The sequence below is a fragment of the Helicoverpa armigera genome, chromosome 8 (genome assembly GCF_030705265.1).
Source record: "Helicoverpa armigera isolate CAAS_96S chromosome 8, ASM3070526v1, whole genome shotgun sequence".
Lineage (NCBI taxonomy): Eukaryota > Metazoa > Arthropoda > Insecta > Lepidoptera > Noctuidae > Helicoverpa > Helicoverpa armigera.
The window spans coordinates 191,896-217,314 of NC_087127.1; the positions used below are offsets into that span (position 1 = coordinate 191,896).

Here is a 25,419-nt window from a genome sequence, read left to right on the forward strand (position 1 = left end):
CTATAATGTTAGCCGAGAGTCATGAACAGTGGAGCGTATGGCAACACTACCTGTAAATTGTAAGGGCTAGCCTAGATGCTGGCAATTTATCCTCGACGAGGAGAAAATCTAGGGGGTAACGATCTACGGAGGCGTTTTGATCCCCTCTGCACCAACTTCTCTGGATGATATGAAGATTTTCAGTTTGGACATTGAGATCATGTGACTAAGCCTTATAAGATATATTACATAATATTTACCAACTGTCAGAATATATTTACATATCTGGAACGAACTTGAAACCCGAACAATGGAGGTTTCTTCTCAAACAGTAGCACTCGTTAATCTTCCCGCAAATACAAATAATTTGCGCTATGATACCAAACCGATAATATCTATTTATTTGCCCAGGAAACATTATAACCGCTCTTATGACAAACGGAGTAAGGTGCATTTTTAATTTAGTGCATCCTTTCATCATTTGCAAATGTTATCGAAGAACAAAAAGGAGCAGTTATTATTAGATAATGTTGGACTATATAACGTGCACATTGGTGACTTCATTCAGAACATAAGGTACAGCAAGATGGTGGGTCAGGCTAGTAGACAGTTCTCGTTAGAACAGATCCTGAGTGAGAAGCAAGTGCAGCACGTGGTGCGGCAGTGCGTAGCTGCGGACACGTGGCGCCTGCAGGCATGTCACGTCAGAGCCGCCACCGACGGGCTCGCCGGCTTCCTCGGAGACCACCACCGCGCCACCCTGCAGGTGGCAGTGGACGGACAGCTCAAGGACATACACCTCTTCATCAAGTGCATCCCCATGAACAACCGCCCGAAGGCGGAGTTCATCGACTCAAATAACTATTTCAAGAGAGAACAGTACATGTTTAAGTTGCTGGAAGAGATTCGAGATGAAAAAGGTACGTGATTTTTATAGTAAAAGATTCATGTGATAGACTCATAAGTTAATACATTTTTGAAGAAATTATGGGCGAAAAATAATACAATTGATCGCTTGTTTAGGATCCTATCAAAATGAATATTTTTCTTAGGAATTTTAGAAACGTACGGTTTTGTTATTTTTCGGCGACATACACTAAAACAACAAACAAAACATTGCACTCACATAAACATTTAAATTACCCCTAATTTCTTTTTTATCTTTGGATCGTTAATATCTGCTTAATCATAACTTTTAGTAGCTACCAACAGACATATCTACTACAGGTAAACAATGATGAAAGCAAAACTCAAACAAATGCATTTCTTTGCCACTGTCACTATTATGTCAGTGATTTTACACGTTTTTCTTATGTTTGGCTTCAGATCCATACCCGTGGTGTCCGCGAGCCTACATCTACACGGACTCTATAATCGTGATGCCTGACCTGGCCGTGGAGGGGTACACTACCCGCCATTACTTGGAGACGCTGGACCTCCCGCACATGATGCTGGGCACCGCCACCCTCGCGCGCTTCCACGCAGCGTTCACCAACTACGAGACCCGACAAAGCATCATCAATAAACGCCCTTACAACAGCAACGACGTTCTTGGTAACCTGCTGGTCGAACCTGCCTTCTGTGACTCGCCCTTCATGAAAACCTGCGCCAAATTGACTGCTGACTTCCTCAAGGTTTTCTCTACCAAATCTTATAGAAACCTACCTAATTTGGAGGAAAAGATAGCGAAGCAGTTCTTAGTAGCATGTGAAGGCGTTAGAGAATGGAAGGGGACCCTCAACGTGCTGATCCACAAGGACTTGTGGGTGAACAACATGATGTTCAAGTACGAGGGCGACGTGCCCACCAACGCCATCATCTTGGATTTCCAGCTGCTGCGGTACGCGCCGCCCGCCTTCGATCTCATGACATTCGTGTACTTGACCACATCGAGGAGCTTCAGAGAAAAACATGAGAAACAAATCTATGATCACTACTTCTCGGTGTTTTGTGACAATTTAGACGATTACTCTAAACAGAGGATGAAAGATTTGGGGTACGACAGGGATAGTTTCTTGTGGTGGTGTGAGCGAGCTCGCATGTTCGGGGTGGTGGAGCCGGCTGCCATCAACCCGTTCATCCTGATGGACCCGAAGACCGCGCAGAAGACGTTCGACGACCCGGAGACGTACCACCGGGTGGTAAACGAGGACCGCTCGGAGCCCGTGCTGCAGTACGCCACCTCCTGCAGCGTCTACCGCGACCGACTGCTTGAGGTGTTCGAGGAGTTCGTCGAGAGGTACATACTCAGCCAACTGTGATTAATCTGTGATACCGATGATATGATTAATAAATAATTATCTTTTTATTACTATACGTATATGGCGTGGTTTTAAAATAAGTATTTTAATGTTATTCTTTGTTGTTGACTCATGTATAGGTAATCATTGCTTGTCTAAAAATAAAAAACCTTGTTTACTCGACGTTTCTATAACCAATGTCATCTAAAGGATTTATCCACCTAAATAAGATAGGTACCTATTAGTTAAACCACGATTTAAAAGCTTGGATCAAAAACAAATGAAGCTGGCTGTGGCTAATCTCCCACGTTGAGGAGGAGGTGACGAAGTGTCCAGGAGTGTGGTGACTGTGGCGAGTGGCGGCGGGTGATGCAAGGAGGCGCCATATGGCCGCGTCCATGTGTGCGCCCAGTATGGACAAGCCGGCCGGCTGGCTAGGGCTGACTCCTCATACAACTAATATTTTATGAAAATGTTCTCGTTTTGGTCTATTTAAATAAGAACCTAGAGTTTGACTATATTGGACATCAAAATAATCACAAACTACTTATACTACTATAATCATAAAGGTACTTGGATCATTTTACTAGAGTTTTTGCACCATAGCTTATAGTGAAGAGCTTTTTGACAGACAGTACCTCTACATTAATATATTGCGCTTCCATCATAGCCACCGGGTGCACAGTCTATCATACATCATCTCCCGAAGATGCTATGAACTTTTCTCGTTATAATGCTCTTCAGAGGTTTCATAATCTCTGCTAGCTAATCGTGCTTGTAGCAGCCCTGCATATGACACAGTTAGCGCTCACTATATGGACATGTCACGGTGCTCGCCTCTCCTTATCGAGAGTGAAAAATAGCCTGGTTACGGCTAATGCAGTTTATTTGCGATCAATACGCCGAATCTTATGTAACACTATGTACTTATAACTATGAGAATACTCACTGAGAAATCATGTTCATTGCATAGAGTTATATCGGCTACGGACAAAGCTATGCTTCATACAGCAAGGTATATTGATAAATGACACATAAATGACACGCTTTACAGACAAACTTGAAGAGCTTTTCAAAATGATGGAATGATGTGGCCTATTGCCTAATGCCTACGTACCACTTATGAGAACGTTATGCCTTTAGAGCAGAGGCCTCCCTCACTAATAATAATAAATAAGGGACTTATTAATTACTCCGTAATGTAATGTACTTAAATTACAAAGGGAGGCCTCTTGTGTCATTCAAACTACGTGTAAGACAGTAGGACTTCGGTATTGTCCGTCAGTGTAAGGAGTCAGCAGGCTTGAAGGGCAGCCGGTGCAGCCGCCCAGCGTGACGCACGGAGCCCTAACAATGAGTGCATTGTGTCATGTGCACGCAGACCTGACGGCTCACTTTATTTGCAGCAAGTAAACATTTATTCTGAGGATGTTTACATTAAAGGGTTGCATAAAGTGATGCAACAATATTTCGCCTATTTTGTCCGAAGATTTTCAGTATGAATTCGCTTGTTTCCAGGACCAGCTTATGACTAACTTTTATCTAAACTGTTATTCGAATAAGAAATCAGTAATGCTACTAAAGTAAGATAGAATTTATTGTATATCCTGGCAGGGTCGCCATGTAAGGACGGGAGTAGCTTGTTAAAGGAAAGATGTTTATTGTTCGATAATACGTTTAATACTGCCCTATAATTATTGAGTACATTAATTATATTAGACTTACCACTACATCACAACAGACCACCAGGGCTGATATGTATTATGCACTAACTACAGCCATTTCAGGAAATATGACCAATTAGCCTTTAGCTGCTTATGCTTATATTATTACGACAAGACTTTCATTATAATAAATGATCGATAAATCGTGCAAAAAAGTTAATAATTCTCGTTATTAAACAGTTAATTAGCAGTCAAAAGCCCGTGATTGTCGTAAGGTCAGACCCGCGGTTGCATCAGACCGTAAATCTGTCGTCTGCGATACGCATCGCCACGGTCCTGTGGCATTCGCATGATTCAGATATATGGCAGGGCTGCGATGTTAAGGCATTATTTGGCAACTATTCTTATTTCAGGTTATATAAATAAGTACATATAAGAAAAAATACCTTAGAATCAATAGGTTGAAATCGTTGCCAAATGTTGTGTGTTCAATTAGGTAAGTACTAAAATAGGTCCTGTGGTACCTTAGCTCAACTCAGCAGTTCAAGCAAAAGCTTACAGCTCGAGATGATATATTTATTCGCATTAAATAATGTTTAAATTGACTAAGTAATTAAGACACGTATTTACCTACCCTTTCTTATCTTCTAATGTATTGTCATTAACTGTCTTGATAATGTCTGATAAGTTTCGTTTCCCACGTTAGTGCGTGTCGCAGCCCTGCCATTCACCCCCGGGAGTGGGACAAGGGCGGCGTGTCTCCCAATACGGCGCGTCAATGTCTCTCCTCTCGATTTCATGAGCTAATATGCTTTATAGCGATATGTTGACATGAACACTCGATGTGTGCTTATTTCCACAGACATAAAGCTGTATAAACTAGGTATATCTTTGATTCTAGCAAGTGAAATAACTTAGTAAATTAATCTAAAACATACCTTAATGGAGTCATGTTTTCATAATCCGAATTATTTTAAGTAGGTACTTATTGTTTTATCTACTGCCAGAGCTAGTCAAATTAAACAAATTGTTCTCATACAATAAGCTCACCTACAATTACTCACTACTAAAGGATTTCAAAGACAATACTTAGGTGGTACTTACTTTAATCAAAACACACTCAAATATGAAAACTGCCGTTTTTTACAAAATACTATAACCAAAATATTATTTCTAGGCTGATATTATGAGCGAGGAATTTAATTGGCTCTCTCTCGTCTATGACTTCTTTCTTTGTTAACTTTTTTATAACTGTAAGTCTTCCACATTGTATTAAATAAATAAATAACATTTAAGCAGTAGCTAGCTCCGTGATAAAATTCCTTTACTTACCACTAACTTGAAAAGCAGTCAACTAATGACTAGGTATACTTTTATAAATACATACTTACCTACTCAGCTTTTTTGTTTTTGCACACAAGACATGCGCGTGCGCAGTAGCGACCAGTGAGACATTTGCCGTATATGGGTCACTTTTAGTTTCGTTGAGGTCTAACAGGAAAAATGTCAGTTTTGCTAGAAATGCGAGCTGGTCACGTTACGCGCCTTGAACTCAATACTGTTAATAGTAAGATAGTAATGGTAAATAGGTCATGAGCTGGCTTTAATTAGTGATTGACGGGCTATGAGAACTCGGCGAGTTTGTGGAATTCAGTCTGAGATGACACCTGTCAGTATAATAGCTAATTGTGTACTATACAAGGGCCGCAGTTATTTCGAAAAGCTTTTAATGGTTAAGTATGCCTTTTCCAATTGTGCAAGCTGATCTACCTTAGTAGGGACTGATAAATATAGTCTATGTTATTCGAGGATAGTATTTCTCTTATGTACTCGTACTAATATGTAATGTACTCTGCCTATATACACTTGTATGCCGTTCTGTAGGTACGTACTCCCATGTTCATCCCTTAAAGATAGGAATTTCCAATGAAATTGTAGAGGCTTTAGAAGTACAGCTTGAAAATCATTATGTTTACTACTTAGGTATAAGTCGCTATTGACCTCAATCAATTATAGGTAGCATTGTATTTTCAGACTTCTCAGTAATAGTCGCAACATGTTAATATTTAGTCTGTATAATTTAGTCATTGCGGTTTGTATTCAGCGAGCTGTTGCAGTACATGGTCATTTTCGAGCTTAACGCACACTTATTTATATCTCAATGTTATGCTGACTGCCAGCCTTATGACTGTCTGTTTGGCGCCATGTCCGATAAGGTTTCACATGAATTTTGACACATTTTCATAATTCCGCGAGGGCTAATATAATCCTTCTCCTAGGAAAGGCTTTTATAGGACACTTCTTTACACATAACTGTCACCATGGAATCGCTTCAATACTCCTCAAGTAACACTTAACTATTGGATACTTGAACACAGTTATTAATCTAAAAGTCTAGTTTAGTTTCCAAACCCTAATTTTCTCAGTTTTTCACTTGCTTCACTCATGTGACTAGCTTCATCAAACTTTTGTATTTCGTATGAATGCTTGCCTACTATTTTTAATGAAGCCAGAAGCAAACAAATATAACAAATTAGATTCGGGAGAAATCGCACATGTTAATACAATCGTTTCTCGGAAATCAGTAGATAAGCTGCAATCAAGAGCGGAGGATGAATGATGTTTGTGCGCATCATTTGTCAAGCGCTCGTGAGCGAATCAAGCGCACGTTTTTAAAACCACTCTCTCTCAGATCCGCTTTAATTATAGGAAAGTTTTAAACTATGCAATCCTGTATTGTGGCTGTTTAATTTATTTGAACCATTTCCCTTCTCATAGAGGACGTTGTTACATCTCATCACAAGGCAGGATGTGCTTTTAAACGTTATTTGGAAAGATGTCTTTTTAATCGCAGACTTAATAGACCATGCATCTGCCACAAAAATAATGAAATGCTGTTAAACTTACTTGTTTTAAGAGTCATCCGATTTACTAATTTAATGGAAATCGTACGCATTAATTTTCTACACAAACTCGTGAGTTATCTTAACCAAATTGACTTTAAAACAAGTTATCTAATGTGGATTGTCGCAGAAGGCTGTGTCTGCTGGTAAAATTAATAACTTCGCTAGATAAGGGTAAAAGCTTCTAATGCGACATTATCAATCACTTTCTATGTCCACTTAGCCTCAGATCCACGCTTACCAAGTATTTTACTGCGATTTTAATAACTAATGTGTCTTGAAACTTTCACAATTATGTATTTTGCAAATGTCACACAACTAATCAATTAGCGAGAAAAGCAACAAATAAGCAATAACTACCTAACAATTTTTATTGCCTGCAAAGGTCATCATGACAATCCACAAATGAAGGATCTTACATTCATGACATCTTACATGACCGGAATAGAAATTATCGATAATCCTTTGAGACTTTAGATCACTCCTGATTAATCTATTTTCTTGTCTCCTTGGATGGAAATAGAATCTGTGTGATATATTGCTCGTTATTCTTACCTTCCTTGTAAATGAGCCAATGAGCTATTTCAATAAAATACCACCAATTTAGAGTCCCTATTGATAGGGTAGACACCTCTTGCTTCCACATTATTGCCTCAAATGAGAACTATGACTAGAATGTTTGTTTTTGCAGAAAATACATAACGAATGATTGGATCTGTGATCCATTTTCACCTACGACCATGTTCAAACTTCGCTTCAAATGTCCTGTCTGGATATTTCGAATCTACGTAGACTAGATGTTGGTAAACTTGTGCAGTTAAGTAATAAGTTAGGTATCCCAAATAAGATATTTGAGAGCTAGCAGGTCGTGGCTAATGACGTGATTTCTGGACAGGTCGCGGTTAGTGTCGAGTGGCGGCTTGCGACATGCGCGCCCTGCGGCTTCGCTTGCGACACGCTGTAAGTAATCCCTTCGATGATAAATACCCACCGACAAAATCTACGGGAACTCTCCTCAGTATCTAATATTAAAATATCTCGAGTCTATTATGATAAAACTAAATTACAAATGTTGAATTTTTTTAGAATTTTTCTTCTTTGTAGTTAGCAATATTGGTTAACAAAGTCCAAAACTCAAAGACTGGAAATGCCCTTCTCCGTCATCGAATCCGGAAGCAATGAAATCACAATCACACTCATCTGCGTGAAGGCTGCGCCCACGCATCGTTGGATTCATGCGCAGTATCGCACAACACTATTTGTCTTATAGTCTATTTGTCTTAGTTGTCTATGATTGTTTAGACCGATTTTGTAATTTTGTGGTTTGTTAGGATCTGCCGTTCGTACCTCAGAAAAGATTTTTTTTAAATCTTAAATCCTTTATACATTTCTGACCATATAAGTTGTTGCGAATTCATTCATTATTTGCAAACTACGTTGGCATTACAAAAACATGTTAAGATGTTCGTCGAAAAATTGCAAAAAATCTGCGAACTTTGACTCATTACTGCGATGTGCCGCGACCGTGAGAGCTTTAAAGTTTATTTATTTAACAAAAGCTTGTCTGATGGTATCACAATTAAGGTGTATGTTTAAGGAGGTGCCCTTTTCGAAATGATGTCATTGTCACGTATGCAACAGTCTTCATAGGGGGCTATCGCGCGGCGTGCCTGCACCGTCACGCGCGCCCAATTGCGCGTGCGCCGTGCACCGCGCGTGCCATGTTGTACAACTAAATCATGCTTGCCATTGTTTCCAATAACTGCTATGAGGGCCCTATATTATATGAAATGAATGTTTGCCTAGTAGGTATGCTCCCTAAGTCCGGTAAAGCTATACTTTAATAGTTCTCTCTAATAAACGAGCAGATTCTGAAAATTATGCTAGCAAATTGCGGATCGGAGAAGATCGGTTCTGTATTAGGTACTGAGTCAAAACTAAATAAAGTTAAATCCTTGTAATAAGCAACTTTATTTACTACATGATAGAAAATACCTAATTTCCCTAAGATGATTTCATTCAGGCTCAGATCGTGCGGTGGTGTGCGTAGGCGCCGGTGACGTCACCGCCGCACGCGCACCCTTATATGGCGAGCACTCTCGCGCAGCCTCGCAGGTAACACCTCAGTATAATCCGATTAGCAAGCGTTGATTATTTCTCAAGTTATGCAAAATAAGTTCAAGTCTTAAATAAGTAACTTAACTCTAAAATAAGGGGACTTGAAGTAGGGCCGTAGTGCAATGGCAACATAACCTCCTTGTAAAGTGGCCAATAGACAAAAGTTATGGCCAGAAATATGATTCGACTGAGTTTGAATTTGACTTCGATGGAGCCTAGTAGACGAGCTCCTAGTAGTAGCTACTAGTAGTAGCTAGTAGTAGCGGGCTTCATCATCATCCTCAAGCGAAGATTTTCAGGAGCTTTCAAGAGGTTTAGTCTAAGGGTCCATGATAGATGTGGGCCTTGCCCGCGTATTTATTATTGTCATTTTTTATGCCTTAGATCTTCGTGTTTCATGCTACGAAACGTAAGCGAACAGAACGTCCATTTTGATTTAAGTAAAGTCACTTTTATTGCAAGTCGCTTTTAACCTGTTGCACCTGAGCAAATTAGGTATTTGCATGCGTTTTATTAATGGCCTAGTGCTTATTGCGTAATGTATGTGTATTGCCATATAATCTGCCCACTAGTCTGTGCTCTATGGCAGATATTCGCATGACACCACTAGTTAAGAAGCCAATGGGTCTTTGCAGATAAACTTCTTGGGAGATCGCTTTTCATCCTCAGGATATTACAATTTACATCGCTCTCCAACAGTTACAATATGTAATACGAGACTAGAAATCAATGAATAATATCACAATTTCCTTATCGTGTTTCTATTGTTTATTTCTTCCCTCAGAGAAACCAAATCTGTAGAAACTGCGCAACTGTAGCCGTCGGCGGTAAACTATTGAATTTACGACCATTTATGAACGATAAATGTTTAGTGGCCATGCAGTAATTAATGTAAATCATGTGTATTATTGTCTATTTATTGGATACGTCAGCAATTGCCGCGTTTATAGGCTCGAGCTTGGGGCAGGCGGTTACAAATATACAATTGAATATCTACTATCCGCAGTTTGTCAATCCTCAAATTGGTCAGATTGAAATGAGAGATTTTCTCCTCTCCAGGATCATTGTCAAACCTACGAAAAAACAGTTAATGTTACGAGTGCCTACATGTCTTTCACATTTTCATGCACCTATGACTTGCTTTGTCTCTAGCCTAATTCTTTTAAGTTGTGAAGATATAACGCACCAATAAGCATTGATACCATCTGATTGGGGCTGCACTTGTTTGTCTGCGCGTGGGCAAGTGATCGACGCGCCCGATAGCTCGGGTAACGCCGCGGAGTCTGCCGACTCCAAACGAACTGATTTACTTCGGAGATGTGACAGCTCGGTGGAGGTGTACTGCCAGCTGCGTGGGTGCAGCTCCCATGATTGTATGCCAGTTTGGAGGTAGAGATGTGTTCGATGTTTTGGCCATTCGTCAGTCTTACTAGGGATAGTCAGAATCGTCTTGGTTTTTGTAAGTAAAAATGTTTGTTTTTAGATTCTTTTGGGAAAGATTTCTCACACACGCCAGTTTCGACGAGATAGGTCGAATGTTACACGACCTATAGGTAATAAAATGTGATTGCCAACTGACGCAAGTAAGGATGGAAGGAAACATAATTTTATAGGTATTTTTTCCTTGGGACACGTTTGCATATCATACTAGAATCTTCTCCCACATCAATGAAGTAAAATGATTTAACGCATTCAATAAACTCGTAAAAGGATATAAGCCATACGGCTATGGTAATGTCTCCGCCACCGCTTGAGCCGTACATTTGGCTCGTTGAGATTTATGGAACATTTGATTTATTCTGTCACTCTCCTCTGATATACCGTATGAGTAATTTGCTCAGACCTTTTATGTAGCAGTCTGGGATTAGATAAATTATGGCAGCTTGAAATACGAGTGTGCTAGGTTTGGTACTCGCTCAGTCTTGCTCAGTGCTTAGTCACTTGTCGGTAACTACATTGCATGGAAGGAGATTAAATGATGACAGACGGCGATTGAATGGAAATCAGTGTTGATATATTGTAGTACTAGCTACTTACTTATTTTACTGCTTCATTAGCTGCACCAAGGATTTTACAGGATGTGACGGCTAGGTACTGCAGTGGACCTAACTTATAAAATCTCTGCAACTCTTTCAAAGCAGGTATTTTGTTACACCTTATATTGGAACTTTATAAAAGACATTCTGCCATTCATTTGGATATTCATTTGAGTTTTGGTAGTGGACTCTGCCATATCGGTAAGTCAGGTATTTATGAAGTCATCGGCTGGTTTGCTCCAATTCCATAAATTGAGATGACCATACCGGACTTATCTCTAATACAAGCAGCCTTTTGAATTGTTTGTAGTTATTTTGAGCTCTGATGTAAATAATGCATTAGGACACTTTTAGATATCATTTGCCTAGTGAGTAGGCGGTTAGGTGATAATCAAGGCTGTGTTCTGTCATTTCAAAATGTTGGCATAAAATGACTGAGCACAAACAACAGGCAGTTTTTATTTTAAAAGGAAAGTTTAGTGTCCGCTAAAATTCTGTCAACGCAACAAACTTCTGGTAACTAACTCGTCTTAAGTTGTATTGGTGAGATGTTGTGGCGTACCCATCTACATCCATACATACCTTGTCTTACTACCTACACATTATCAAAAATTCTCAGCCTCGTCAATCGTAACATAACGACAATAATCGTCAACATGATTCGACACTGGATCGAATGTCATAACAACGAGCGTCGCACAGGTGCGCAGGCGCAGCGTTACACAAAACATGAGTTACTGCACTTTAACTGCAGTGATTGACACATCACTTCCAATTAGTTTACAAATAACACAGAAAAAAAAATATTATGCCAAATCCCATCGTGAGTTATCATGGCCACCGACAAAGCTTCTTTGAATAAGCATAACTAAGAATAAGTAAGGTCCATGCAATGTCTCGATTCATGGGTTGTAGAGGTATTTTCTAATAAATTAGGTTGGGTACTTTTAAAAGTTTGTCTACCTATTAGACTAATAGGGCGTCGTAAACTAGACAAGCGAGCCCGCTCAGTTTTAATGACGTAACTTATTTAATTTAATCTTGTAGCAGTAAAGTAAAATAAAACGATGGGAATTGTATTATTCACATCAAGACAGCCGTAAAAGTGAGAGAAATAGGCCGCAGTCATGTTCATTGTTTGAAAGGAGATAGTTCATACCTTGTCTATGGACTTTTAAAACAAGACTTACTTACTAGGTAATAGGTACCTATTGCATCAGTATTATCTGGGAACCTTATCGCTTACAATTTCTTTATGTTTGTTAATTTCTAGAAAAAGGCCAATTAATTGTAAATCAAATCATGCGTGCGTATTGTTTGCGTATGGCGCGGCTGAACAATGCGTGCTGCACCACGATTGTGATGCTAATGCGTGACGTCACTTGCGCCCGCGCAGCACTGCGGGCTGGCCTGGGAAGAAAGTGCAATTTACTTTATTTGAGACAATAATTATCATTATGTTCTTTAAAGTGTTATATTCAGAGCAAAAAGGACCTTTTGCCGAGAGGACTTGAAGTCTTGTTAAGGATTACTTCATTTCCGATATCCTTCAAAGTCGTGTCTTGTTTTTACCTTGAAGACCAGGTCATAAATCAGAGCAGTTTTACATATAAACGATAAACGCAATATAATAATGACAGATCGAACCAATTTTCCTCTAATCATATAAAATTGTGATATTTGCGTGTTTATTGCATGCAGTAATCTGCGGAAGATAACGATCTTAGATCATTGGAGCTAGTTGTCATAACATTTTAATTATTTTTCCTATAAGTAGCTACGCCCACAAGGTTTTCTTGTTTACACGAACCTAACTAGGTATATTATAATCGGATCTTTTGGTATCACGTGGCTTTAGAATTTCCATTAATTTTCATTATTCTTTAGTTTTTTTTATATTTGTCCCCACGAGAAGCTTTTTTAAAACCTTGAAAATGTTTCTGGATACAGCTACTTATCATATGCATTCACTTTTCTAATTCCTTGTCTACTATCTCGTAAATATATGAATGATATGCTTTCTATCAAATGTGGTTATCTTTGTTTTGACGAGATGTCTGTGAAAATATTCCGCAACCCTGGCTTGAGGTTGTGACGGCTGCTCCAAGACAAGCGAGTATTCAAATAAAGCTGCACTTAATGCACATTGTCATTACAAGCGCAGTTTATTGATGCTCTGCTGATTCATTCGTACTTGACCAGTGCGGTACACTCGACAACATTTGTGATTGATTGCGGCTTTTTAATTGGGAGAAAAAGGTCATCAATCATCACCTTAGTCGAGAGACGTCCTTAACTGGAATATTAAATAAACTTCCCTCATTGCCAAAATTACAGAAGGGATATATGTATATGCGAAAATCCTAACCAGCATTTTAAATGCAAAAATGTACATAGTTCCAAAAAATTGTAGACCAACTTTTGAGGATAAAAAGATCGCACAGCATACTTTTCACGTAGTAGGTGCTGTAGGTATAGGGTCTCTCAATGAAGCTTTGATAAGTATTTCATTTTGAGAAAGAACAAAAGCAAGAAACTCTCTTTGCAAGCTGACACAATGTGTTCCCTATCAAAAAGACCCAATACTCTTACAGGAAAATGGGATTCCTCTTTGACCTAGACTCCAATTGACCCCCGTTGACTCTAGGCTATGCAATGAAGGAGTCTCCGATATTACACAGTAGGAACACTCATAGACTGCCTTTAAAGGCGCAATAATCACTGCCTCGGTAAGTGACTGCTTCCAGCTTCCAATGAATATAAAGTATCAGCCGTTTCCGTTAAATTAAAACAAATAGCGATTATTCTAGCAGCGTGCGGTAATTAGTATTAGTGGTTCATAGGCAGTTACTGTGAAGGCTGGCTATGAGCTGAATGAAACAGAGGGCTGCTTGTAGCGCCACACAAGTTGACAAGGTCATTTTGAGGAAACCTGTTACATCCTACATGTACCTATTTGTGAATGGGATAAAGTATGGAGTAACTTCGTTTTAGTCCAAATGCTCCTTTCGATATTGTGGACATGTACTTTCAACATGGGTTGCCTATATGGTATCCTGGTTGTATACTGCATTTCATTGTTTCAGTTTTCTCAGAAAAGTTACTTTTACATTTATTTTTGGTGTTGTATGTTTCTGGCTATATAGAAAAACCATGAACTTGGCGACATTGTGTGCTTCAGACAACTAATCATTAGTTAACGGTTACTGTAACACCACACAACAATAACACTTGTAAATACAATAGGTACTTCGAAATAAACTAAGATCGAGAAACCGCAAATATTACGTGATGTTTAAAACCGATCGTGCAGCAAGGATGGGTGGGCGATGATCAGACCCGGGTGATGTCACCATGTGCAGCTCGGGCTGTGGGATGTGGATGCTGAGCAAGTTTCGATGGCCTAGGCTTAAGGTTAGCCTTTACGAGCAAGACCTACGCACTTTCCTTTTAGGAAATCTCTGCATAGTTTAAAATTCTGCGGTTTCTCATTGAGAAGATAAAATGTGTTCTAGGTAGTAAATCTTTGTGTAATTTTATAAGCAGTGATTCGTTGTGATGTCGATTAGTACTTAAATGAATGATTTGTTTTTAAAAATACCTAATAGGTATCGTGTCTTCTAAGTCTGATTTATTTACTAGTTTATCATGTCAAACAGTTTAACATGGCACCAAAGCCTTAGGAATGTGATCTCCCTTTTAAGATGTCTTGCACTAGGTCAGGGTTCGATTGATTGATTAAATCGAAAACAAGCACTATTAAGCTCTATTGAACATTTTTCCTCCAGGTGAGTATGGAAATCAACACCATAAACAATATTACACAGCGGACGAATTCCTTAAATTCAAACGGTCCATTATGGCAGTTGTCAAGTATCTAGTGGCCGTAATGTTGGTATTTTTATGGAGCATATCGAGGCCGTGCGACTGGGCGCGTTATGCATCAGCAATTCAGCATCGGTGGATGTTCCTTAAGGATAAGTGGGTGTAAAGCAATAACCTCTCGTTCCAAGAAGGGCGATGCAAAGAGAGCACCAAAATAAAACAAGTTCCACAATAAAAAGACCCGTTACCGCGCAAATGTTGACCTCGCGCCATCAATAACTGATAACCATCTGTCACAGCGTGTTCCTCTTCTTCTCTTTGATAAATTCTGATAATGTCTGTACTTCGCGCAAAAATCAGAAAACAAATGATAGAAACCCAATTTCTTCGCAATATTCAATTGTTTAGCCGGATCAGCGGTTGGTTCCGGTTTTTCAACAATGGCGCTGGCCTGTCATTGTCCAGTATCGGCTTCATCGCTGCCACCGGCCATTGTGCAACCACGACCACTTTTCGATACATTATTGTGTTAAAGATTATCTCTTCGAGCATTTATCTTGTGGAGATTATTGTCTTATAAATCATTACTTTCATCAGTTGATCACTATCTTTATTGTTTTTATTATGTAGTCCAATTGGATTCTCAAGTGTTTCGATTGCATTCCGGGCGGCCTTTTCCTGTGATCAAAACTCCAGTGACAAATAGTAAAGGTACAGATATACAAACTATGTGGGTCGTTACACGTAGCCACAAACGCTAGCTGTAGAAGAACAGGCTTTTATCGCATCCAAATAAATAACACACTTAGACTAATTAGACTCGTATGTGTGTATTGTGGCATCGCTTTCTCGGAACGCGTTTCGATAAGTGTTTTATCTTTTAGGGCACGAAAGCCTGCGGGAGAGGGTTGAGGGAGGAGTAGGAGGTGCGCGCGCGCATCCCGCGGCAGGCTGGTAAGCCGGCGCGGGTCAGTCCGCGGCCGCAGTGATCGCTCGGACGCCGACCGCGCCACACGCCACGTACACCCAGCTCGCATGCTCGAAGCCGCACCACGCGAAAAAACACAATAAAACCAATCGACCCCGAGTGACCCCAAAAGTGCATACCGAGCGGCCGACACGAACGAAACGACTTCGCGAATACACTCTATTCAAAAAACTAACACTAACGCTTTGCAGTAACACGTGAGCTTTATTAACTGTTATTATAAGTTATAATTAACGTAAAGGTGGAAATTAAACTGTGCACTGGAAGATATCAAAGTTTTGAGCGATTGTTTTAAATTTAAATGATAACGGGCGAGGTGTGCTAGCGGCCGGTGGCTGTGCTCACACAGGTAAGTTTTGACTTTAGTTTTATATTACCATCTCGTGTTTCGCTCAGCTGAGCGGTGCCACTCGAGCTATTTGACAGTTGTATTTTTTTAAACGTGTCCACGCATAAATTAAGGTAGGCTGACGCATTCATTGACATACGTCCACATTTATCTTTGAAGTTAATGTGAAGTAAGTGTTGATGAGTAATGTGGATGTACAGAGATCGAATGTTTGTGATTGTTTGCGTACGCGCTGGTGTTTGTGCCGGTGGAATGCGTCGGCTTTGTCCTGTATGTGTTGTGATCATAACAAATATCTTCGCGTCTAGGTGTGCGCCAGTAGGATGTTCTTGTTTGCACACCTGCTTCTTGGATTCCTGTTCTTTATAATCTTGGGCTCATAACTTACCCATTATATAAGCCCATGTTTCCTTTAGTTTGTCATCAGTAGCAGAATGCTTGTAGGACACTCGGCCGGTGTGATCCTAAATAAACTCGTTGTGGTGTTTATCACCTATTTGGGAGACACACAATGCTAGTTTGTTTGCCTTTAAGAGCTAACTCTGAGTCATCTTTGAGGTTTGATTCAATATTTTGTTGTTCCCTATTTTGCTTCGGCTTCTAGTCTGATACAACTGTAGGAACAAAACCTGTACCTACCAAAGTTTCACATAGTGCATCTGCCCACCTGACCTTCCCAACCCAGTTTTCTTGGCCTGGTTAGGTTTCCTAATCACAATTTTTTGATGAACTTTTTCTTTTTGATGAACTTTATAATCTTTATAAACAACGAAAAAAATAACAGTATTGCACAACAAGATGTTGGTGAATGGGGGAATGGTTGGTGGTGAATGGGATGAAACTCGTAAAACGCGCAGGTACATACAACGCTGCAATTAAAAATACCTATTCATAAGAATCAAAACGATTCGGCAATGTTAATGACAACATATTACTCAGACGAGTCAGACGGCACCATCGTCATCCGCTTCTACTGCTATGATAACATCGATGATGACTTTAAATACTTATAAGAATTATGTTTACGTTATATAGTAACTATAAACGGCTTACTATGAGCACAGTTACCAAACCAGCGTTGTCGATTTCCTATTGATCACCTTTTAACTGACTTATTAAGATAAACATGAACTTATTTTCACAACCAAAGCCATATTTCTAATAAAAACATACATGTAAAAAAGTGCAGAGGACATAGGTACATGATAATGTGGCGCATACATAGCGTACCTGCGCCCGCGCCGGGTTGCAATCAGGTTCTGGTTTCTCGAAATAATCTTACGCGATGTTGAATAACACTGTTCCCACGCAGCCATTATTAAACCAGTTAATAAAACAATTATTGAAAATAATAATAAAAGTTTCCTTGTTATGAATGAAACTGAATCTGAAAATGTTTTGGGAGACATCTTAACATCAATGAACGTACGAATGGAAAACAAAGATGCAATCACTTTTCTATTGAAATAACTTCTGTGTCTAGTCGCAATACTAGAAGTCCTTCAGTAGTAACCACTAACCACACATGTTATGGCAATAGTGCAATTGTTGTATTAAGTAATCCAAACGTCTGGTTGACTCTATCGAAAGCCTTATTGAAAACATTTGTGTTACGACTGCGCTGTTGCATGCCCTTGGTCATGAAATATTCAAGCTTCTCCTGACTCATAGTCATCAGAGATGAGGTTGGCTACGACTCAACGATTTTATAAATTAGAAGTTCTCAAAGTCAAAGCCTCTTCAAGTGCTGCCTACGTCCGAAACAATGCCCGTTAATTGTTACTAAGAAAAAAGCAGCAATTAAAATAATTACACGTGTGATGTGCAAGCCATACACGACGTATATGACATCATGATTCTCAAACCCAAGGCTCCCTTTTTGTTCAAATATTATATCTGTTGTTTATTTTGCACGTTTAGAACATTCACTCAGATGGAACCAATTGGTTTCCATGTGTGGTCTCGGTCAACTGCAAAAACTAGGAATGTAGCAATTATTCCTCAAGTTGTTTGTCAGGATAGCTTCACTTTGTTCTGGAGAATTTGATGTTATTCCTTGATTCTCATCCTGCCTTCTCTTTATTGACCACAACTTGGGCTTAAAGTTGTTTTTCCTTTTGTAAATTAATTAAAGATTGCGACAACAGATGACTAGTTTTGCGTGGAAGTATTTTATAGACTTGAAACATCAGCCATTGGTGGTTACGGTTTTAATGGTATCATCGATAGAATTACCAATACCTTTTTCTCCTATATTACATAGGCATATGAATCACATTGTATAAGCAGCCTTAAAGTGTAGGTTTCGTTTGCAATATTTGTTTGTCTGTCTGTGTGCATATCGAGTGGTTACACGTTGACCGTGACATATTCATTGCATGCTGTGATTCAACCGTATTGTCGGTCTTGTAATGAGGTAATTTCTTTCTTTATTTGGCTGCAGCGCCAAAAGTATGGATAATATATTTAAACTGAAGTTAATTAACAGTTTCTATACCTGTGAAAGTAGAAAAATATTCATTCGTAGTCCTTACTTTGCCTCAACTGAGAAGTTGCCTCAAGCTATTTAGTTCATGCAACAATTATGTAGTTGGCATTATGTTCTCTATCAGCATCATATTGATAGATAGTGATATGCAAGCTATCAGTAAGGTTTTGCACAATGCGGCTGACGTGCTCGCAGTCGGAGCACCCCGGGCCGCAGACGACGGTGTCGCAACGAAGCGTCATGTCTAACGCAATTGTTATGCGGTATCACCGCACGTGTCTATCGCACAATTTGCTTATATTGTTGCATATGTCATGTTTGGACTTAAGCGTTTATGGCTATGGCTTTCAAATGAATGATGTGATGGGTTGTGGGAAAGGGCTACAAAAGGGCAAACGAATATTTTTGCTTTGAGAGATTCTATGTTTGAACCGTTTTAGCCATTTCAAATTAATCATTTAGTTAGTTGTAATGCTGATACTGCAGTCTGTTTCGCAATGAAAACAAATATTTTTATGAATGAGATTTATACATCGTTCTTCATCACCTTCTTGTTACATAAATTAACTTTGGTGATTTGTCTAAGCAAAGTAACGACTACTCTTCAGCTTCACAGAACAACCTTATTTAAGTTTTTGTTTTGTAAACATAAATTCGTTCAACGATGTTGACCCGATTTGGGATCAAACTAATCCTGTAAGCATACACACAGTTTAACAGTCTGCATCCTACCAAGCTATTAGTAACGACAGTCTAACTCCAAATTGTCCTAATTAGGCATTACAATTAATTAGCCCTGTTTACTGCATGGCGTCTAACTCGGTGCGTGACACGCCTGCGCGGGAGTGCGCTTCACCTACTGGTACAGACTGTCGGACGTGACATTCTTCGTGTTTCTTTCAACGTCCGTTTATAGTGTACTTATTGGACCTGATTAATTATTGTTGACGAAATGTGGATATATCTCAATTTTACATAGCATAATAATATATCGTCACTCCAGCATCTATGCTTGCATTACATCCATCAATCATGAACCTACCATTACAAAATACATAAGTTGCTAAAATCCCTAAATCAGAAGCACATAAAGTGAAAGCGCACTGAGTAAAGCTACTAAAACCGACACACAAAGCTAATTGCCATAACATTGTACCACATACGTACACTAATAATTGTTAAAGTCATTAATAAAAAGAAAGCATCCATCAGTTTACAAGAAGATTCTAAATCTTAATATTTTATAATAATATTACTATCTAAATCAATTTGTCGACGTCAAACGCTACAATATTAAAGATGTTGTAACAACATAATAAGCGCACAATGATGAGCCCATCACTGGACACGCCGCGGTAAGTAGCGTGTCGCTTCCCGCCCCGGTGCGCCTGAGCAAGCTCCCGCGCTCTCCCAGCTCGTAATGGAGCCATTAGTGCGAACCGTGAGTACAGACAGGAGCTTAATGATAGCTTGAGCGAGGAAATGTAGAACGAGGAATATTTATGAATATTAGGTGGATGGCTATTAAAAAAATCATCAACGGCCTGGTCAGTCCACTGGTGGTCATCTCTATGTCATTGTTGCCCAAGATACATTCGTTATGGATCCCTTAAAAAACACCGCGTTATTATTAGTAAACAAAGTGAGGCTTCGCAGCCAGGTGGTCTGGCAGGCAGACGTGAGTACACGGCGTACACGAGGCCCATTAGCAGACGATACCTGACGCGCATACGCATGCTACACGACGCGTGTAGTACTCACACTCAACATTACTTGCTTTTACGAGTACAGTATGCTTTTCATTACTGATTGTTGATACCTGGTGCGATATTGCTTAGATATAGTGCTAAAAATACTTGATCTTAGTCGTTCTTTCTGGTTTGTTATCCTATATCCCCGAAAATGGTCTCTTATATCATAAGCAAACGTTTGGAGCTAGGTAAGCACGCTCCTTCCAATTCCTTGAAATCATAAAGTCATCAACATAGAAATCTATGATCATCACCAATGGCCGTGACGTCAAGCTTCCTAGTAGCACCAACTTCGTCCTTCATTGCGGGTCTAATAGTACCGTTATCTGTTCCCATCGGTAGTGGGCAAGCAATCAATCACGCGTCTAGCACGATCATTAGCGCCATTACACGCCCACCCAGTGCAGTCGGTGCAATGCCATTACCAACAGCTTAGGATTCGCAAGGATTTCAGGGTTATGAAAGTTAAGAACAGAAGTAATAATGACTATAAGATTTGCGAGGAGAATGCAAGACGGACATTAATTGAAGCTCTGAAGACTCTCATTCGTGATTCTTTACTTTGGTTTCATGGTCCACAAAATCAATATGCTAAAAACTTCTTTCTTACTCAAGATTTATTAGACCCAAAACGCCATTATTGTTCCATTATAAATTCTTTGATGTAGTTATAATGTTAAATTAATACATAATTCAGTTGATTATGTATGGAATATTAAAGATCGAAATTATTATTTGCAGTCACAGTGCGCTAAGTGGTCATAGAACAAGTAGGTGATAATTGAAAATGACATAGTTCATCGACTTATGAATTATCATGTACATACCTATGTGTAATTTCTCTATTGGTACCATGAAGATTTATTTTTAAACTTCGCATTCCTTTTTGGTACTAACTAAATGTTCTTAATGTTAAATGTTATTTTTGTGTCCCCAAAATTGATTATGTATCAGAACTATTAAACACTGCCATTATTATAGAATTATCGAATGAAAAGAGAACCTTCATCAAAATTAAGAAGGCTGATGTCAGATTCGGTCACATCATGTAACCCAAAAAGTAATAAGCTAGTGCAGCCCCTAATTATGATGCAGGGGATCATCAGCACAGGAGCCGCCATTAGTATCGAACTGGTGACTTCATCGACGCACGCGCCGCGCCGGCTATCAGGTGAACCGCCGGAGATTGTATTAGGCGTGCGACAGTACAGGAGCAAACTGTTTATCAGTTAGCAGATGAAAGAAACACCAACCACACTATGCAAAAACTAAAACCCATATTACTTCAGTGTTGCGTAATATTCTGCAAGGAAATATTAAACTATAAGTGTGTGCAATTAAATGTAATGTTTAATTACCTTTCGCGGCTATCTACGCAAATAAGGCTTGCAAATTATTATCAAACGAATTAATTACTTTCAGTAATTGGTTATTTTCAGTCAATACCCTCATTAAACTGTTTGTTGCTGTCTGTTCCACATTGATATCAGTATTTTTGTCAACAACATTGAATTCCTTTGCATGAGCTTGAGCAGTTTATTCTTTGATATATTTTAAAGCATTTTCCTGAACACCTAAGTGGCTTGTAATGACAGTGACAAACATTAAAATATGAGTTGATTGTTTTTCTACATCAGCTGCTGATCAAGGCATCATTGGTTCAATCACAACTAATGTTTTATTTTAATAGCTGTGTTTATGCGACTCTACGTGAGTGGCAATAATATCAAAACAAACAATCATAATGTATTCTATTGCTTGCATCAAATGCCATTTTATGTAGATACATTTCCACCTACGTACTTGCATGTCTTCAAATACTACTTTTTGTCAAGACGTCGTTTTGTATCTATTGGTTCGTAGGCGATGTCATTCTTGAATTTTATAGTATTTTGTCATTTATGGATTTCAGTTCTATTGTAAACGTGTCTAACGAATTGAATCCGGATTTGTATTACTTGGTCTTGAAATCAGACAGGAAGGTCTTTCCAGCTCAGATTTGAGTAAACCTAAAGTGCCTTATCTTCAGAAAATAGCAAAATATTTTGTCCAAAAAACCGCATCATCTGTGGCAGGACTAAGCGTAGGCGCAATGGTGCACAGATCGAGCGATTGTTTCATCTAGCGCCCCCGCGCGATTTGCGGCGGCTCGCACTCGACCGCCCGCCCGCCCGAGTGGCGCTCGTCTTGCTAAACCTTACCGCACTAGCCTTTGCGTACCTGGATCGACTTGCAGGACACACAGCCTCTGTTTTCGATTAACATTGGTGAGTTTAGAAATATTATGCTTTACGTAGAAAAGGGTTTTGGTAAAAAAGATCGTGGGTAAATAAGCTTAAGGAAAAATTTCGCGCCAAAAACTTGATGTCAAATATTAGGTGTCGTCCCAAATAAATAAATTCGATCTGTCCAGTCCATGTTCAAGTGTTCTATAAGTACCTATGTGTTGGAGTATGTTTTGAAGACTTAAAAAGTTCTATCCCATCTTGATGTTTCCGTTCCCCAAAAATATAATAAACGTTCTAAACATTGACTTAAGCCGTTCTAAGCCTTTGCTTATTCAACTGTTTTTCAGTAGACTTAGTTAAAACTAAATACAAGGGGTTATTTTAAATAATATAATGAACAATTAAAGAAAAGGAAACAAAATCCTCAGATGACAACACATATGTAATCATCTAATGTAAGGATCGTCCCCCAAATTGAAAAAAAAAAACTGTATTTAATTCTGCCGGTGTGGGCTTACTGGTGGGCTTAGCATTCGTTTTGTCATCTGCTTCACAAATATTGTATTCATAATCAACACTTATATATTCTCAAACCTGTTTCCTTCGAGTTGCCAAAATAGAATTCAGACTAAGTTAATTTCGATTTTGGCATTTTACGGTAATCTGATTGGAGATAAATATTACACAACCAAGATTTTGTTTTGCAAAATAAGAATACAAATCTAAATATTCATAATCAATAATTCATCTAGATAAATATCATCAGCCGCCTCTTTGATCATCGCTGTGGTTGATTCGATTCGCGTTGTACATATACCAACTGTTTCTCTCAAGTAGTTTTTCATCTTGTTTATGTCTTTTCTTACACTTCTTCTTCTTCGAATATCTGGCATTCTTTCGTATCTAGCTTAAGTTCATCAAAATTTTCGTAGATCTTTGGTTTAACTCAACACTGTTTACACTCATAAGAACTTGGAGTTGAGCTGCCATCTCTAACAAATCATCAACTCCATATAAATGAGTCATCAATGATCTCGATATCATATAACAGTTGTATCGTTTTCCTGCTAATCGCTGTCGGATCACGATGTGTATCACACAGAGGCTCTTTATCCACGACATGGCGACAGAAATACGCCGTGACTTCATCTCCTCAATGTCAGGCAATGTCTTCCCAAGTAATAAACATTCAGCTTCACTTACTGGCCATTTCCTTTGTAGTGGCATGATTAATTACTTCTTAAGTGTTATGATAGCCCGTACACTGAGATTGACAGGATCGTTTGCTATATTCTTTAACAGTTGCATTATATTAAATGTTTTGTTCGTTTTGGTTCACCTATTAAGATTATTCCATTCTGAGTTTCTGAGGAGGAAAAACTTATTGACATTTAGCAATAACTACTACGAAATGTAAGTCATCAGTATTAATAATTTAAAGACGTGATTTTATCAAATTCTCGTTATTTTATCCTGTAAGGTAAATGCCAACCTATATTTGTATTAGGTGTAAACAATTCGCATTGTGTTTGTGACGTGTAGACGATGATTACACACTTCTAGGTACTTATTGTTTAGTATTGGTATTTTGTTTGCCTGTATCACCGTATGCATCCATTTCCAAAGAGAATTCCATGGGAAGTGAAATGTGACGTGTGACTTAAAGTCGTATAAGTTTACCGACAATTCTCAGGCTCTGTGTTATAGCCAGTTTGTTACAAAGTAGTATCGTTTCAGCACCATGTTAAAAATCTTCCGTGAGAGAATCGAACTCTGCTTAATCTTCATCACTTGTTTTATCTTATTGGATTACAATAACATTACGTTGGTCACACAACAATCACTGAACAAAACACATCCATCTGTTATTATTTCACGACCATTTAAGTATATTTCACAGCAGGTTTTTGATAAAAAAGAACCTCCAAGTCACCTTCATATAACTTAAACGCGCATAAGCATCTGCAGAGACCACAGAATTATGTAGACAGTTGAATATTAACGTTTCAAGTCCCATTGTCGTCCCAAGATGGAATTTTAAAACCATTGCAGTCCCTGCCAGGGAGAAAAGGCATACCTTATGACGTCACTCACCCAGCTAATCCTTGACACTAAAGTCTGAAACCTGTCCTTATGACTAATATATTTACGCCAACATTTATAAACCATCTGTCGTAGTGTGAGTGAGTATTGTGGACTGCGCGGGCGCATTGAACAAACATTCGATATTCTGTCAAAGAAAATTATGTAAAACGGTTGTTCTACGTGTACTGCAAGTGTTTAATAAAATTTATATTTTATTATGTCACTTGAAGAGGATTTTTGTGAGTGATACCAATTAACTGAGAGATTTATGTGTTATTCGGCTTGATGCTGTAGAAGTAAATACGGACAATGGACAGTTTAGTGATTTAAAGTTTAAAGCATTGGTGTTTATATTTTTCCGAGTAAGTTAAATATTCGTTTACTTATACCTTTTTTCTTGATTGTTGACTTTTGCCAAAGAGATCGTGGTTGGTAGACGATCGGAGATACTATTGGAAGTAGGTCTGTATCGTCTTGATTCGGGAAGACTTTCTTGTTTTTAGGTATACTTGGACAATAAGCATGCTGATAAGTTATTTGCTTTATTATTAAGTTATTACTTATCGTTTGGCTTCATTATTTTATTTATTTTTTTGTATTACCTATCTTGTATTTAGAATATGGAATGTCTAGAAGTAGCTTGAATCCCTATGACTATCTGTGAAAGCCTATGATGACGTTTGTGTTCCAGTTCCTAAAATCCATTCTTACATACAGCCTATATGTAATTTATATTTACGTAGGACACAATTTTTTTTTCCATTG

The 25,419-nt window shown here is 38.8% G+C and overlaps 2 protein-coding genes across 8 annotated transcripts in view; both read left to right on the forward strand.

Moving 5' to 3' along the window:
- The first annotated feature begins 530 nt into the window (after positions 1-530).
- Positions 531-2,402, forward strand: LOC110380883 (uncharacterized). The gene is made up of 2 exons (XM_021341022.3): positions 531-899; positions 1,306-2,402. The coding sequence occupies exons 1-2, from the start codon at positions 566-568 to the stop codon at positions 2,238-2,240; spliced, it is 1,269 nt and encodes a 422-aa protein (XP_021196697.3). The 5' UTR covers positions 531-565; the 3' UTR covers positions 2,241-2,402.
- A 13,286-nt stretch (positions 2,403-15,688) lies between these two features.
- Positions 15,689-25,419, forward strand: part of LOC110380881 (uncharacterized protein) — a 70,671-nt gene continuing 60,940 nt past the window's right edge. For 2 of the 7 annotated variants that reach the window (XM_021341019.3, XM_021341020.3), the window contains exon 1: positions 15,689-16,102. The gene's annotated coding sequence lies outside the window, so the exon portion shown is untranslated. Of the gene's footprint in view, positions 16,103-22,481; positions 22,609-24,775; positions 25,017-25,419 lie in introns of those variants that run through there. The other 5 variants (XM_021341016.3, XM_021341018.3, XR_010276715.1 and 2 more) reach the window with 4 other exon arrangements.